At 43.2% G+C, this 16,065-nt stretch overlaps 1 protein-coding gene across 3 annotated transcripts; it reads right to left on the bottom strand.

Annotated features, from left to right (window-relative positions):
- Nucleotides 1-915: 915 nt before the first annotated feature.
- Nucleotides 916-15,696, bottom strand: Sar1a (secretion associated Ras related GTPase 1A). 3 transcript variants are annotated; one of them, XM_048451687.3, is made up of 8 exons: nt 15,558-15,650; nt 14,900-15,057; nt 12,953-13,026; nt 12,726-12,845; nt 12,244-12,309; nt 8,300-8,403; nt 5,418-5,549; nt 916-2,969 (listed from the first exon to the last, which is right to left on the bottom strand). In XM_048451687.3, the coding sequence occupies exons 3-8, from the start codon at nt 13,008-13,010 to the stop codon at nt 2,853-2,855; spliced, it is 597 nt and encodes a 198-aa protein (XP_048307644.1). In that variant the 5' UTR covers nt 13,011-13,026; nt 14,900-15,057; nt 15,558-15,650; the 3' UTR covers nt 916-2,852. The 3 variants fall into 3 exon arrangements, with proteins under 3 accessions (XP_048307644.1, XP_048307643.1, XP_087754285.1); XM_048451686.3 differs by lacking the exon at nt 14,900-15,057 and having other exon boundaries at nt 15,558-15,696; XM_087898159.1 differs by lacking the exon at nt 14,900-15,057 and having other exon boundaries at nt 15,627-15,645.
- Between the last annotated feature and the right edge of the window lie 369 nt (nt 15,697-16,065).

Here is a 16,065-nt window from a genome sequence, read left to right as displayed (position 1 = left end):
TAGTTAAGACTTTCTCTCTAGAACCCAACAATTTCCCATGGATGCCCCTCAAGCCTCCGACACCCTCTGTTCCTTATGAAGCTTTTCTGTTGAAGGCAGACCATAGTACAGAAACCAGTCAGCCAGCAGCCAGTGGCGGACCTCAGTACTAGACTCTGTCCCAGCAAACATACCCTTTGCACACAGAACCACAGTCTCTTTCCACTGTGATGGTGACCACAGGGCACATTAAGCATCATCCTTCCCCTGCCTTAAAGAGCCTGCTGTGGTCAGGTGGTGGTGGCACACACCTTTTAATACCAGCACTCTGGAGGCAGAGGCAGGTGGAGTCCTGAGTTTGAGGCCAGCCTGGTCTACAGAATGAGTTCTAGGACAGCCAGGACTATTGTACAGACACTCTGTCTTGAAAAACAAACAAAGCAAAACAAACAAAAAACCTGTTGTGGTCTTTATTATTTGGTATTTTGTTTTCTGTCCTATGGTGCTTTCTTTCTTTTTTTGGAGACAGGGTTTCCCTGTACCTTTGGAGCCTGTCTTGGAACTCGCTCTGTATACCAGGGCGTCTCTGCCTCCTGAGTGCTGGAATTAAAGGTGTTCGCCACCACTGCCTGGCTCCTCTGGTGCTTTCTATAAGCAACTGTAAAAGCAGAATCACAGACTTCTGTTTTGCCAAGTGTGGCTCTGTGATGATTCACTCCAGTGCTGTGGAATAAGAGCTGTTAGTATGTTCAAGCAGAGATGGCCAACCACGGATCCACAGCATATGCAAGGTACTCAAACAATACTACAGTTGCTACTATTAGTGCCCAACCTTTTTCTTTCTTCCTGTATGTAAGAAAGAACTTTTGTTTTTCCTTCCAACACAGGTAAAACTGCGTGTTCACTCTGAACAAATCAATGAAAAAAGGAGGCAAGTTCATTTTAGCTTTTTATTAAAATGCTTAGGATACAGACTGACCTTCTTTTGTAAATGACAGTTTTACTTTTGCTGAAATAGGACACATGTACACTCTGATATACAGAATGGAAGTCTCAGTTCATTGGAGGCCCTGGACAAGGCCCTGACCCTCGGGTGGAGTTGTGCTCACTGCAGCAGCTTCTTCTGGCCACCTTATTTAAGATGGTGTCTGTGGGGCAGGAAACAGATTGGTGCCACTTTTCAGTAATCTCTTTCTCCAGTGGCCAGAATAAACCACTTTCACAAAGAGCCACCCTGGGCAGAGTCCAGTCTTCTAGCTTGCTATAGGGCGATTAGGGACAAACGAGGAAGACAAGTAAGAAAACCAACACTGAGGCAATCACTGCCATGTGCCTGGACAGAGACCATATGGGCAGCCTTTAGCCAAAGGTAGTGAGTGAAAAGCACACCAGGTACCTACCCTAGTTCACTCGCCGTCAGCTAGATTCCTTCATGAAGGCTTAACAACCCTTTCCAAACTGACAGTTCCCATTCCACCTACTTGTGGGTGAACAATGCATGTACTTTAAAGACAAGATACCTCACCAAGCCTCTACACTGGGAACCTGGCAGCATAAGAGAAGACTGTCCCACAAGCTCAGTGCTCAAAACTAACACGCGAAAACTCACTCCCCAAGAGTGTGCTACCCATCTTCCCTGTCCTCTTGCGGACACAAGCCTGTCACAATGCAGCAGAATCGTAATTTTTCACCTAAGAACCTACCTCTCACCTTGCAGTAAAGGGAAGCAAGAAGCAAGACACCCTTCCTTCTGCAGACCGTATCCTCACCTTTCATCTACTACAAGGGGAGAATATAAAGTTAACATCACGAAAACCAAGACAACGAAATGCTATAAAAATCACGCTCATAATCCTCAGAGGGCTGCTGTTTTCCCACCAGTGCTCGCTGCTGTCAGCGGCTGCCCCAGAGCCAGACAGGATGGCCATTTTGTGTTTTCTCTGCTTCCTACTGGAGTGGAAAACAGGAGCCCACTGGAGTCTTTCCTAGGTTCACCTGTTGCTACCAACTGATTTTGGAGCCTTAAGCTGTTGACTGTGACCTGTGTCCCCTCCTGTTCAGAACATGCCCGTCCCCCTAGAATTACTCAAACGCTTCTGAGACACTCTTAGCATGGGTTCTACATGAGAGATGTTGTTAACGCTTCCATGAGGCAAAAGTCACTTTTTATATCTACAGTGAAAAAAGCAAGGTGCTACACAGAGATGAAATTCCACAACAGTACAAAGGCAAAGCCTGCTGGCCGCAAACTGCAAGTGAAGCTGACAATGTAACAATGACACTTTCCCACTCCACGTGAGAGACTCCCCGACCACAGTGGAGACCGCTCCCAGTAAGGCCAAGGCACCATCCTCTCTGGCACTTGTGCTCAGGTGCCACAGCGCAGCTCTGGCCTCCAGCGCGCTATCTGTTCATAATTTTATGAAGTATCTAAATTTCATTTACTAGTTAAAAAAAAAAAAGAATAGAAAATCTGGACCAAGTAAATTGTGAACTCAAAAAGTTAGAGAAGGGATACCAATTACATTAACAACACTTTCTTTAAAAAATAGAATCACTTTCTTTTGAAATCAACCAGTGGTGAGACGTGTTTTTCTTTCCAGGTGTCCCATGATGGCACCCAGCTTTCCCTGGCAAATCCTGCCAGCCCAAGTCCCTGCACACTGACCTGCATCAGCAGACAGGCAGTGTTACTTCCCACGAGTGGAGAAGAGCACATGTCACCACTGGGCGATGAGCGTAGACAGAGATGCATGGCTTCTCAACGCCAGACATGGTTGGAGAGCTTTCCTTGTTCTATTAGGAAAGTCCATGAGGAAGCTGTGAATAGGATCAGTCCAGAAGAAAAACTCTTTATTTTCACTGTCCAAACATCAGTCAATATACTGGGAGAGCCAGCGGAAGCCCTCGCCGTAGCCTTGCCTCTTGAGCACACTGCACATGAATACTTCCATGGGGCGGGCATTCAGCTCTTTCAGAGACACATTTCCCTAAGGGAGGAAAAACCCAGAGAGCCCTGTTAGGACCTCCAAATGCAAAAGCACAAATACACATAGACAGTAACTACAAAATGTATCTGGCCATACAGATTACTTCTGTGGCCTCCAGCTTCAGAATAAAAATTAAAAGCTTCTACACACTGCCTCATCCTGAAAACATGCTCTGAATGCCCAACAATCATCTGAGCAGTTATGACAAGGAACTGTAAAGAGGACTTCTGGGACCCATGGACTCAGCATGTCCTATGACGGGCAAAACAAGTTTGGACATTTTAGGAAATTCATTAACATAAGCATTCAGGAACAGACAATGGCAGGGTGCATGGGAGACACTGCTGTGTATGTAGTACTCATACAAAGAGGAGGAGGAAGCACTCACACCCACACTAATAAACACATACAATAAAGCCAGGTTTTCACAGTGTAGCCCAGGGCTACCCTCAATGTACACCACCACACCTGGCCTAGAAGCATTTCTAGAAATAAACAGATACTTAAACTATGGATATGGAGCTAAGCCAGGCTTGGTGGCACACATCTTTAATCCCAGCAATCTGGGGGCAGTGGCAGGTGGATCTCTGTGAGTCAGAATCAAGTCTACAGTGCCAGGTCATCCAAGGCTACACAGAAAGACTGTCTCAAAAAATAAATAAATGGGAATAATGTAAAAAAAAAAAGTTATCATAGACAACAATTAAATTTTAAAAGCAGAAGACAGAGGACAGGGGAAAATAGCTCAGTGGACAATGTGCCTGGTGCACAAGGATGAGATCCCCAGCACCCACATAGCTAAGCATGGTAGGACATATCTGTGACCCCCATGCTGAGAGAGTACAGAACCAAGTTGACTACTGAAGCTTGTAGGCTAGACAACCTAACCCAATAGATAAGTGTCAAATTCTTTCATTGAAAATGATAGCTGGGGTTCACAGGAAAGGGGAGAGTGGAGAAAAGGGGGAGTTGAGAAAAATTTATAGTTCATAAAAATAATAAAATGACAGTTAAAAAAAAAGGAAAAGAAAATGGCAGCCAAAGTTGACTCAGGTCTCTACATACATGAACAAGTATGTACACATACAGAAAGAACCGGGTTTATATTTCTGTATTTTCTCTCTCATCACAGTCTTTTCTAGACCAGAGCCTCTCTTTGCACTATAGGGCACACTAATGTAGGACATTCCAGTTATATTTCTGGTTTTATTATCCATTTGCAATTCGAACCTGAACAAACTACTATTTCCTCACTGGCAAAATGGGATAATAGTTTCACATCTATCAGCAAGAAGCACTGAGGATAATGAGTGTTTTGATCTTAATACTTGGAAAACATAAATAACTAATACTTTTTTGATATTTTTTTATTTTTTAATTATGCATATGTATGTGTGTCTGTGGCAACATGCAGGTGAATACAGTGCCAACGGAGGCCATTAAGTGATGTCAGATTCCCTGGAGCTAGAGTTATAAGTGGTTGTGAGTTGCCCAACATGGGTACTGAGAAATAAACTTGGGTTCTCTGTATAAGTAGGACATACTCTTAATTGCTGAGCCATCTCCTCAGCCCCGAAGAATTCTTTAAAAGACTGAAGTCAAGTGTGCTAGCACATGCCTTTATTCCCAGAATTGGGGAGGCAGAGACAGGCAGATCTCTAAAAGTTCAAACCTAGCTTGGTCTACATAGACTTTGTTTCAAATTGTCTGGAAAGATGGCTCAGAGGTTAAGAGCACTGACTGCTCTTCTAGAGGTCCTGAGTTCAATTCCCAGCAACCACATGGTGGCTCACAACCATCTGTAATGAGATCTGGTGCCCTCTTCTGGCCTGCAGGCGTACATGCCAGAACACTGTATACTTAATAAATAAATTAGGTCTTTAAAAAAAGTTTTGAAAAAAATTAATATTTTTAAACCCCAAAATAAATAAACATTAGCTGTCGGAGCCTTCTCCTCATGCCCCTATCCAGATGGTTTCGTTAGAGCAGGCTCTGATAATTAGCACCTAATAGTGGCTAACAACAATCTCTAACTCCAGTCCCAGGGTATCCAACACCTTCTTCTGACATCCGTGAGCACTGCATATTTATGGTGCACAGGCATATATGCAGGCAAAACATCCATACGCATAAAATATTAAAAGAAAACTGCCATTTCTACAATTTCTTCAATTATGAGGCACTAGAAAACAGGTAAAGGAGGTAGGAGTATGGCTCAGTGGTACAGTACTTAGCGTGTACAAGGCCCTGGGTTCAAGGCCCTTTTTCTATCAGTGGGAAGAAGAGAAGGAAAAAGGAGAGGAAAGAGGGAGGATGATGGCTAAAGGATATGCCCTGATAAAACATTCACACTGAAGAGACCCTGTCTCAAAAAACAAAAAAGAAAAAGCACCCATGTTTAAGTACCGTGGGTATTCTCTTCACACCTCCTCTAAGACTTTTTCTTACCTTTCCTGTGGTCTGTCCATAGAGCCCAAATATTTCACGGAGTTTTTCTTCACTGATAGCATCTGTCCTGTCAATTTTGTTTCCCAAGATAAGAATTGGCACATTGGATATTGTTTCATCAGTCATTAAAGCCTAAAGACAGGATTAAAAAAGCAAACAAACCCGAGTGAACAACTTAGAAAATGAAGGTTCATCACGTAATAAAAGCCAACCTCTATTGGTTTGATAAAGCAACATGGTGGTCCTCTTTGCATCTGACGAACAGCTCATGCTGGCATTAGGTGCCAAGAGGATCACAGGTGAGATGCCCTGGGTTCATGTTTGTTAACAAACCCAAGGCAAAAACAGAATGTACTGAGTGTCACAATGAACTGGGACAGAAAGTCAACACTAGCATGACAATTCATGATTGAACAAAATCTTAGCCAACATGTGGAATTGAAACCAGGCTCCACGGGAATGGCAGAACTTGGTAGGTGGAAAGAAGGAAGGGCACAAACAATAGCTCTGCAACAGTGTGAGGATTCAAGAAGCCACACTGAGCACTGCTTAACTGAATTAAGACATCTACACAGATGTGCAGCAACAGAGCAAATGTGATGGCAACTGACAACCCAGGTCAGTTCCAACCTGAATGTTAAATCGCACTAGATCCTAAAGAATGTGAACCTGAAGTCAGCAAATCCACATTTTCAGGACAGTGAACTGATAAGCACTGTCTACCTGCAGTGCTCACCTAAGAGATGGTCTGTAAGACAGCAGTAATTAATGGATTGTACAAGGATTCTGGGAAGAATTGAAGTAAGGGTCCGAAACAACATATCAGACAAAAGAGGAGACAACGCTAGCATGGATTTGCAGATGAGGCACCTGATTTCTCACTACAGGAAGGCAGAGTTGGGAGAATGTGTGTGCTTTTACTCTGAAAGTGACTGAAACCATTAAAGGAAACAAGCAGGGGGATGAGTGACAAGTTCCCTCTGGCATGCCACTGCATGCAGGGTGGTGGGAGAATCTACAATTTATAGGTTCCCAGAGCATGTCCAGGATGCTGGAGAGGAACAATCATTAGCTTCACTTTGGGAAGGGTCATCTAGTAGGCAGCACTGTGGGGCTGGAGCTCAGCAGGTGTGGATGAGGGCACACCAAGATGATGACAGAAGGAGCAGTAGAACTAGCCTATTTAGGACCAAGCAGAAAAGCAAGTGCAAGAGCTAACACTAGCTGGACATGTGGGACACTCTAACAATCCCAGCATTTGGAAGGCTGCAGAAGAGGCCAGGCTGGTCTACACAGCAAGACTATCTCCAAAAAAGACAATCAAATTAATAAAGCAAAAATTAAATCAAGAGTATAAAGTTAAAAAAAAAGAGAGAGAGTATATAAAGTCGGAACTGGAGAGATGGTTCAGTGGGTAAGAACACTCCTCTTCCAGAGGATCTAGGTTCAATTCAAATGGCAATGCACATCTGTCTGTAACTCCAGTTCCAGAGTTTCTGACACACTTACACAGACATATATGCAGGCAGAACACCAGCAAGCATGGGATTAATAAATAAATAAATAAAAGCTCAGGCAGGGGTGGTGCCTGCCTTTAATCCCAGCACTTGGGAGGCAGAGGCAGGAGGGTCTCTGTGAGTTGGAGGCTAGGTTGAGCTACAGAGTGAGTTCCAGGACAGCCTGGACTGTTACACTGAGAAACCCTGTCTCGAAAAACCAAAGAAGGAAAAAAAAAAAGGAAAGAGAGGGAGAGATGGCACTGGAGAGACGGCTAAGTGATTAAGAGCACTGCTTTTATAGGACTTGGGTTTGGTTCTCAGTACCCAGCTCACAATCTATAACTCCAGTTCTATGGGATATGACACCTTCTTCTGGCCTCCATAAGCAACAGGCATGCATGTGGTGCACATACATGCATAAAAATACACATACAAAATAATTTTAAAAATAAAAAAGACAAGATACAGGTAAAGGAATAGGCATTACAAGGAACATTACAGAAAGTCTGACAAAAGAGAAAGCCCAAAGTGAGTAAAAAAAACTTAAGAATGCTAGTGGACCACCAGAGTCCATCACATGACTCTAAAGAAGTAGATTCAAAAATGTAAAAACTCAGGGCTGGAGAGATGGCTCACTGGTTAAGAGCACTGGCGGTTCTTCCAGATCCTAAGTTCAACTCCCAGCACCCACATGGAGGCTCACAACCACCTATAACTGAAGTTCGATGAGATCTGATACCCTCTTCTGGAGCACAGATGTACAAGCAGACAAGACACACAAAGACATAATACATAAATAAATCTTTTTTTTTTAAGTATAAAAACTCTCTCAGAGTTTCACTATACCATTACTATACAAAGAGCAACCAAAACAAGGGAACACTACTAACTAGGCTGGGACAACAGGCAGAAATGAGGAGTGTTGTGAGCAGTCTGAGCCATCAGGCAGCCTTATCATACGAACTATAAAACACATTTATTCAAGTTCAAGTTGAGGTTCCTCAGTACATTGAAAAACTAAATCTCACCGGGTTAGAGAGATGGATCAGCAGTTTGTTAAGAGCAATGGCTGCTCTTCCAGAGAATCATCCCAGCACCCACATGATGGCTCATAATTGTTTATTATCGGTTAGCTCCATTTCTAGGGAATCCAGTGCCCTCCTCTGGCCTCTGCAGGCACCAGGCAAGCACATAGCACTCATACATAGATTCAGACAAACACTCACACACATAAAATATACATCTTTAAAAAGACAAACCCATGTCTCAGATTTTAAAATCCTTTCTCCTAGCACTCTGACACATTAAGTACTGGCACTACAGAATTTAGTTCTTAAAACAAAGGACAAGACAGGAAAAGATATATATAAAATATAAACCTACATTAAGCTCAATTTTGGATTCCATGAGGCGAGAATGATCCGCACAGTCCACCAGAAAAACTATCCCATTAATCGCTGGCAGATAATTTTTCCAAACCCGACGTGCTAAAAGACAAAATTTGTAGATCAACAAAACAGTTGACAAGTGAATAACCTAATGGACTATAGAATGAGATTTGCTAAGCTTACCAAGTCCTGGCCAATGGTAGTTAAAACAGAGGATACATATTGATGGCCCATGAGCAAACCCTGAGATTTCTTTCTTTTTTTCTTTTTCTTTTTTTTCCCCGAGACAGGGTTTCTCTGTAGCTTTGGGCCTGTCCTGGAACTAGCTCTTGTAGACCAGGCTGGCCTCAAACTCAGAGATCTGCCTGCCTCTGCCTCCTGAGTTCTGGGATTAAAGGCGTGCGCCACCACTGCCTGGCCAGCACATCCTGAGTTTTGAAATCTAGGAGGTTCTGCCTTCCTTGACAAAGGGTAAACCTAGCAACTCCATACCCATTTGTAACTTAATGGCTGTCCCCTTTGTTAAAGTTTGCCAAAATCTCCACCAGTCCCAATGCTGTAAATGAGGAAATAATAAACTGACCAGTTTGGGCCCTGGAGCTACCTGTTGCAACCTCCAAGTTAAAACACGATAATATGATTTAATTGTTCATATAATTTTGGTCCCATGGCAATTCCTAATAGCTAATTAGTATGTGTGCTGACAACTTGAAAGGTGGACCTTGTAGGTACTTGAAACTTTCAGGCCAGGTACTCAGTTTCCAATAATTAAGCAATGCTTTCTGTTTATCATTGTCTTGAGATATGTTCCCACAACATTGTGCAGCCTGGGCTGGCCTTGAACTCTCCATCTTTCTACCTCAGTTCCCCATTACTGAAATTACAGATCTGTGCCAACATGCCAGCAATAAATAATTTATTCATGTGATTATTTTTTGTGACAAGACATGGTGAATGTTTCAAAGTAGTGTTTTAACATACTATAATTTCAGGGCATTGGGGGTGAGGATTGGTGAGCTACATTCTCAAAACTTAAGGGATTTGCTTTTTGAGACAGGACCTTCCTACATGGTCCAGGCTGACACTCACATCCCTAGTGCTGGGGTGCTGGGATTGCAGACATGTGCCACCACACCCAGATTGTATTCTAATTTCCAGTGCTCACATGGATGACAAAGGAGGTAGATCTGCATGGTCTCCTAGCTGCCTCTAAAGTGGGGTGGGACAGAGACTGAAGCTTTCACTCTCACTTCCTTGTCACACTCACAGTTTATCACAAGCCTGTGCGGCTTTTATAAATTAAAATTTAAAAAGTCACGCAAATAAAAATTGCGTGTCATCAAGACACACAATACTGTAATAACTCCTCTCAAATGGCAGTCGTGCACACACCTGTGTGTGCTAGCAGCTGGGAGCCTGAGGTAGGAAGATCAAGAAGAGTTCAGGGCCAGAAGCTCAGCAGGGAAGAGCACTTACCACTAAGCCTGATAACCTGAGTTTAATTCTAGAGCCCACACAGTGGAAGGGAAGACTTAGTTCCCACAAGTTGCCTCTAAATGCCACAGGTGTGCCGAAGCATGCAAACATACATACACACACACACAATAAATATTTAAAAAAATGTTAAAAACAAACAAAATCAGTTCAGGGCTTGAAGACAAGGTTCGGTACTTAAAGAGCATTTGCTGTTCCTCTAGAGTACCCATATTTGGTTCCCAGCATGATTGGCAGCTCACAACTATCTGTAACTACAGCTCCAAGGGATCTGACACCCTCTCCAGTCTCTGAGGGCATCTGAACATATATGACATTCATTCACATACACTCATATAAACATAATAAAAATAAATCTTTAGCTGGGTGTAATAGTACACCCCTTTAATCCCAGCACTTGGGATACAGAGGCAATTGTATCCTTCTGAGCTCAAGGACAGTCTGTCTACATATTAAGTTCCAGATTAAAACTATATATATAATATATATAAGTATTATATATATATTATATTATCTATAAATATAATTATATATATAGAATATATATATATATGGGATATATATGGGATCCTATGGGATAGCTATGTAAAATAAGAAAAGATTGTATTAAAAAAATTACTTATCAACTCGGTAACAGATAAGTAACTCTCATAGGATCCCTCTCCCCTGTTGACACAAGGTTTCTCTGTAGCCCTGGTTGTACTGGAACTCTCACTCTGTAGACCAGGCTGGCCTCAAACACCGAGACCAGTGAGTCTCTGCCTCTCAAGTGCTCCCTCATAGGACTGCAATTAGTTTCTTCTCCCAGTCTTCTCAGAATATTCTCAAATCTTAAACAGCTTATCCCTGCTCCTAGAGTTTTGCCAAATACAAACTGAGGGTCCATCATACAAAAATACCCATTCTGTAGATCTCTAAAATACACAGCAGGGAGACTGGGAGTGTGGCTCAATGGTAAACCACTTATTTAACATGCACCAGGCACTGAGTCTGATCCCCAGCAGAGCAGAAAACAAGTCAGCAGGGGCTAGACATGACTCAGTGGTTAATAATGTGTACTGTTAGACCCAAGTTCAGTTTCCGGCACCATGGTCTGTAACTCCAGCTTCAGGATTCAATGCTTCTGGCCTCTGCCAGTACCTACACTCCTATGCACACACACCCCTACACAAAACTTTTATAAATAAAAGTAAACTTTTAAAAAAATGGACAAGGCTGGAGAAATGGTTCAGTAATTAAGAGTACTGGCTGCTCTTCCAGAGGACTTGGGTTCTATTCTCAGCACCCACCTAATAGATTACGAATGTCTCTAACTCTAGTTTTGGGGGATCCAATATATACCCTCTTCTAGGTTCTGTGGGTGCCAGGCATACATAGCACATACGGACAGCACACAGACATATGTGCAGGCAAAGCACCCAGACAAATAAAATAATTTTGAAAATTTCATAGGTGTAAATTAAAAGCAAATAAACAAATATCCATAGAACGCACTTTATGGGAATCTAAGAGACAGAGACACAGGCCGAATAAGGCAAAATGGACCTAGAGCTGAGCAAAAAGGTATTAGAAAATGTCCCAACTGTCCCAAATGAGCAGAGCACACAAAATACCAGTACAAAGAGGTCACAAATACCCAGTGTACTTTTGAGAATTTTTGAGAAATTTAAAATTACTTGTTAAGTAATAATCTCTTACATATTCACATCCTACTAAATAAAGTATACAAAACAGACTTGGTAACTAAACAGAAATATGATATTTTAAGGCCAGCCTGGTCTATGCAAAGTTCCAGACCAGCCAAAACTATGTATTGAGATCCTATCTTAAAAACAATACCACTAAATAAAAGACTACTCAACATGCCATTGAGTAGACAAAACTTTTACAAATGATTCATAAAATAAATAGCACTATGTACTAAAAGAAACTAGCAAAACTGGACAAAATCTATATACAGAATTCCCTGTATATTTACACTTTTTTTTTTAAACACAATTAAAATTAGAAAAAGTCAGGCATGGTGGTGCATGCCTGCAATCCTAGCACCTGGGAGGTGAACGAGCACGAAGGAACTAACTCATGGCTAGCCTGGGCTACGTACATGAAAGCTGTCTCTAAAAATAAAGTAGATGAAATAACTTCACTGAAGTAGTGAAACTCTAATCCTAAATACAAATAATTTACAAGGTAAAATGAGGGCTGGTGAGACAGTTGAATGGATAACAGTCCTCGCCTCACAGGGGTCGGTACCCGAGTTTGATTCCCAACAAGGTGGAAGAAAGAACCAAGTCCACAGAGTTGTTTCCAACCTCCACACCAGCACCATGGCATGCACACCCCATACACTATGCATGTGCACACACAATTTTTAATCTTAAAAAGGTTAAGTGGGACACTTCTGTGCAAACGTGTCTCACAAAATACCCTCACTCAGTCTCTTACCTTGTTCATGTCCACCAAGATCAAAAGTGGTAAAAGTCATTCCAGCAATTGTCAGCTCTTCTGAGGCTAAAAGTGCCAAAAACAAAACAAGAAGGCAAAAGAAATAAACTTCCAACCAAAAGCCCAAGTGCTAGTAATAAAAACCAATACTAATGCAAATGTAATCACATTTTCATTTTGTTAAGAAAAGGGCACAGGAATGGAAATAGTCTTAAGCTAAAAAGCTTGTTTTCCTTTTCTCCAAAAGTTTTCTGTTTAAAATCAGATATGGAAGCTGTGCCTCATTACAGAACTGGTCAGCAAAGTCAGTGTCAAGGTTCCAGAGATGCAGAGTAAGTGACCTGAGTGTATCAAGAGTAACTTCAAAAAATTCTGGTTTCAGGGGCCTCACTTCAGTTAGTAACCGAATGACATTAAATGGAGACTCAGTCTCCGCACATGACACTGACCATCAAAAGGTCACCTGGTATTTTCAAACTTACTGGGATGCAGTGTTGGTACGTGCTGGCCTAGTCTGTCATCTTTCAACATGTGAAGAAGAGTGGTTTTGCCTGCATTGTCCAAACCCAAGAATACAAGTTTTCCAGATTTCTTGTAGAGTCCTACAAGAGAAAAGAACGCCTTAATGTTCTTCCACCAAAGATCCCTTAGGTATAAATTGAGGCAATGTAGTTGCAACCTATAATTTAGTTCATGAAAATGGCTTTACCTAGGAACTGGAGCACACTGCTGAAGCCATTGTAGATCCACTCAAAGATGAAAGACATTATTGATGTTTATAACCTGTGTAAAACATAAAAATCAGTCTTGTACCAGGTAGTGGTGGAGCATGCCTTTAATCCCAGAATTTGGGAGACAGAGGCAGGCAGATTTCCGAGTCTGAGGCCAGCCTGGTCTACAAAGGGAGTTTACAAGACAGCCAGGGCTACACAGAGAAACCCTGTCTCGAAAAACAAACAAAAATTAATCAATCTTGCAAAGACCAACTAATCTCCTCCCCCCTCGAAACACAGATTTTACACTCTGAAGGAAAGCCTCTAAAATTTTCTTATCTGCAAATTCAGATACTCGGAGAACTAGGAGTCACACGCACGGCCCTCTTTTACTGTGAGATGTACTTGCTCCAGGCAGCTGTTCATTCACACCCTTAGATAACCACTGGTGCCTACTAGTTAGCAACATTCTTTGGAATTCTGTCTCTTTAATAATCAAACCAAGCTGGGCTTTAATCCCAGCACTTGGGAGACAGGGGCAGGAAAATCTTTGGCCAGCCCTGCCCACACTCATTTGTAATATAGCAACAGGCTCCAAAGCAAGTAAGTATCTTATTTGTTCTTTTGAAACAGTGTCTCAACTACATAGCACTGGAGTGCTGGCACAAATCATGTCAATTAACACAGGCACCAACACTACTTTTTTTATTTCCTATAGACTTAAAAAATATACGATTCAAGGCCACTGACAGGTATATAAATACAAACTCTAAGTGTAGTTAAGAGAAAAAGATTTAGAAATACTGAGAAATCGTAAAGATTTTCAGAGATTCATTTCCTAGTCACACTGAATGTTTACATCAGTGCCTTAGTTTAGCGGGGAAAGAAAAAAACCATACTTTTTCAGGACAAACTTCTAAATTCACGTGTACTGGTTTGCTGCCAATAGTATAGGTACTTTAAAATTTTTTTTACTACTTTTTTTTAGAAGTATTCCCAAGACGGGTATGGCAGTGTAAACTTTAGTCACAGCACTTAGGAGGCTGAGGCAGGAAAATGAGCTTGAATTTGTAGCAGCTTTGCCCATATATAGTAAGTTCCAGGCCAGCCTGGGCTACACAAACTACTTCAAAAAACAAAGAAAAGGAAAGCAAGTATTCTAGACCAGCTTAATTTTATGCATCACTTAAGGAGATTTTTTTAAAAGTGGTAACTGAATTATTTTATTTTGATTTTCTAACTTATTTTCCTTTGCAGTCCTTGTTTTAAAAGCCCTATGAATTCTTTCCACTAAAACGACATAGAAAAAGTATCAGAATGAACTGTCAGTGATGCTAAAAAGTAGTGACTCCTATCAGATCCCAGGAGTTGGGCTGCACTGCTGCCCGAAGTTGAGGAAATGGCCTTGCTGACTGCTCTGTCCTTGAGATCTCAGGATTTGAATCAATTCATGCATCAGCAACCTTAGAATTTACACAGTCCCTGAACTATCTCTCACTTCATCCTTTCCCCAACTCTCTCAAGCAGGGATCTCTGGCTTCATTTAATGAGACGAAGATGTGGACACTCTTAGGCAACCTGCCTTGTTAGAGGCTGTGTAGTTTAAAGTGTCAACCCCAAGGACTTAAAACTCTCACCTAAAACCGAAGCCTTTCCTGCTAAGGTAAAATTCCAATCACAAAACTTCCGAAAAGGAAACTTACTTCTCTAACTTACCACCTACACAGATGATGATCTTCCTAAGAACACACCTTTGAGATGGTATTTTTACTAAAGAACATTCTTTTTTTCTATTCTTCATCTACTCTATCATCAATGGAATGTTAAAAACAACATTAAAACCAACAACACTATTCCCGAACCTAAGGTAAAAGCTTGCAAATATCAAGACTGGTGGAAACAAACAAAAGTCCCCAAAAGACCACTGGCCAATAAAAACGTACTCATTACTTGTACGTATTCCCTCCAGATGAACCTGGGGTAGAAGGCAGCTGGCTATAACCTAAGGATTTCTACGTTGCGACGAGGTAAATGTCAAAGATCAGCTTTCGGCCAATTCCTCCTAAACCTCCGTCTCAACCTGAGCAGATGGTGCCAGATACTGGGAAAACACCAGAACAGGAGAATACTGAGAAAGGGTATTTGTTACCATCCCCTCCTGGGCAAAAATGATAGTATCGTTCATCACGACACACGCCCGAGAGGGAATTTTCCCATGCACTGGAAAAAAGGCGAGGGTGTTGGTGGAAAGGGCGAACACTGGATTCCAGACAGGGCGTCGGATGCCCAGAGGCTGAACGTGGGGCTCATGGCCCCCGGGTCTGCAGAACCCAAGGCTGAGCTCCCAGGGCTCCAGCTAGCCTCACCAAGAACCGAGGCTGCTCTGCCACCGAGGCCACTAAGCCGTTCCAAAAACCCGAACGCCGCCACGCCACCCCGCAGCTGCGGCCCGTCCCCGCCCAGAGCCGGCCCGCGGAACCGCCTGCGTGTCACTTCCCCCCCACCCAGCCCCTTCACCGCGGCCCCCGCCCCGCCCTTCGCTGCCGCCCGCACCAAGCCCCGGGCTCCACTGCCGCCTCTTCTGCTTGGACCCCGACTCACGGCCCGAGGGGCTCCTCACGCGGTGGCTGGCGGCGCGACCCTCCCTCAGAGCACACAAACCAGCAGTACCCGGGACCGCCAGCTACGCGCCGGATGTGCGTCACGCCCCTCCCACGGGACTTCCGTGGCACGCACGGGCCTCGCCCCCTCTTCGCGTCACGGCGTTCGGCCGGTGGGTACCGCCCTACCAGCCACTCAGGCCGCGGAGGGGCGGGCCCAAGAAGTGACGTACGCGCCGGCTGTGGCCCCGCCCTCTCCCTGTAGGCGCTCGAGTAGCACAAGACGTGGCAATGCCTGTCAGGCGGCCAGGGCTTCTGTCCCCAAGTGCAGCAGCTCCTCCAGCCCGGGGCTTCCAATCCCAGCGCGTTTCCAGACGCACCCGGACGTCAGAAGTGGTGACTGCTTTTTTATAGGTAGACTGTAGGACAGTAGAATTGACATTGGTGACCTCAGCCGAAGTGGATGCCACCAAGACGTTGTTTTAAGTTGTTTTCCCTGCCTTGGGAAA

Source organism: Myodes glareolus, chromosome 18 (assembly GCF_982192425.1).
Source record: "Myodes glareolus chromosome 18, mMyoGla1.1, whole genome shotgun sequence".
NCBI lineage: Eukaryota > Metazoa > Chordata > Mammalia > Rodentia > Cricetidae > Myodes > Myodes glareolus.
This window is presented reverse-complemented; position numbering and strand designations above follow the sequence as displayed.

Excerpts from the sequence above, each read along its gene's own strand:
- Sar1a (XM_048451686.3), bottom strand. The coding sequence starts at position 13,010 with ATGTCTTTCATCTTTGAGTGGATCTACAATGGCTTCAGCAGTGTGCTC. Across the intron at positions 12,310-12,725 it reads CGTACCAACACTGCATCCCA|CCTCAGAAGAGCTGACAATT; the intron begins GTAAGTTTGAAA and ends TGGCACTTTTAG. Across the intron at positions 5,550-8,299 it reads AATCCAAAATTGAGCTTAAT|GCTTTAATGACTGATGAAAC; the intron begins GTAGGTTTATAT and ends TCCTGTCTTTAG.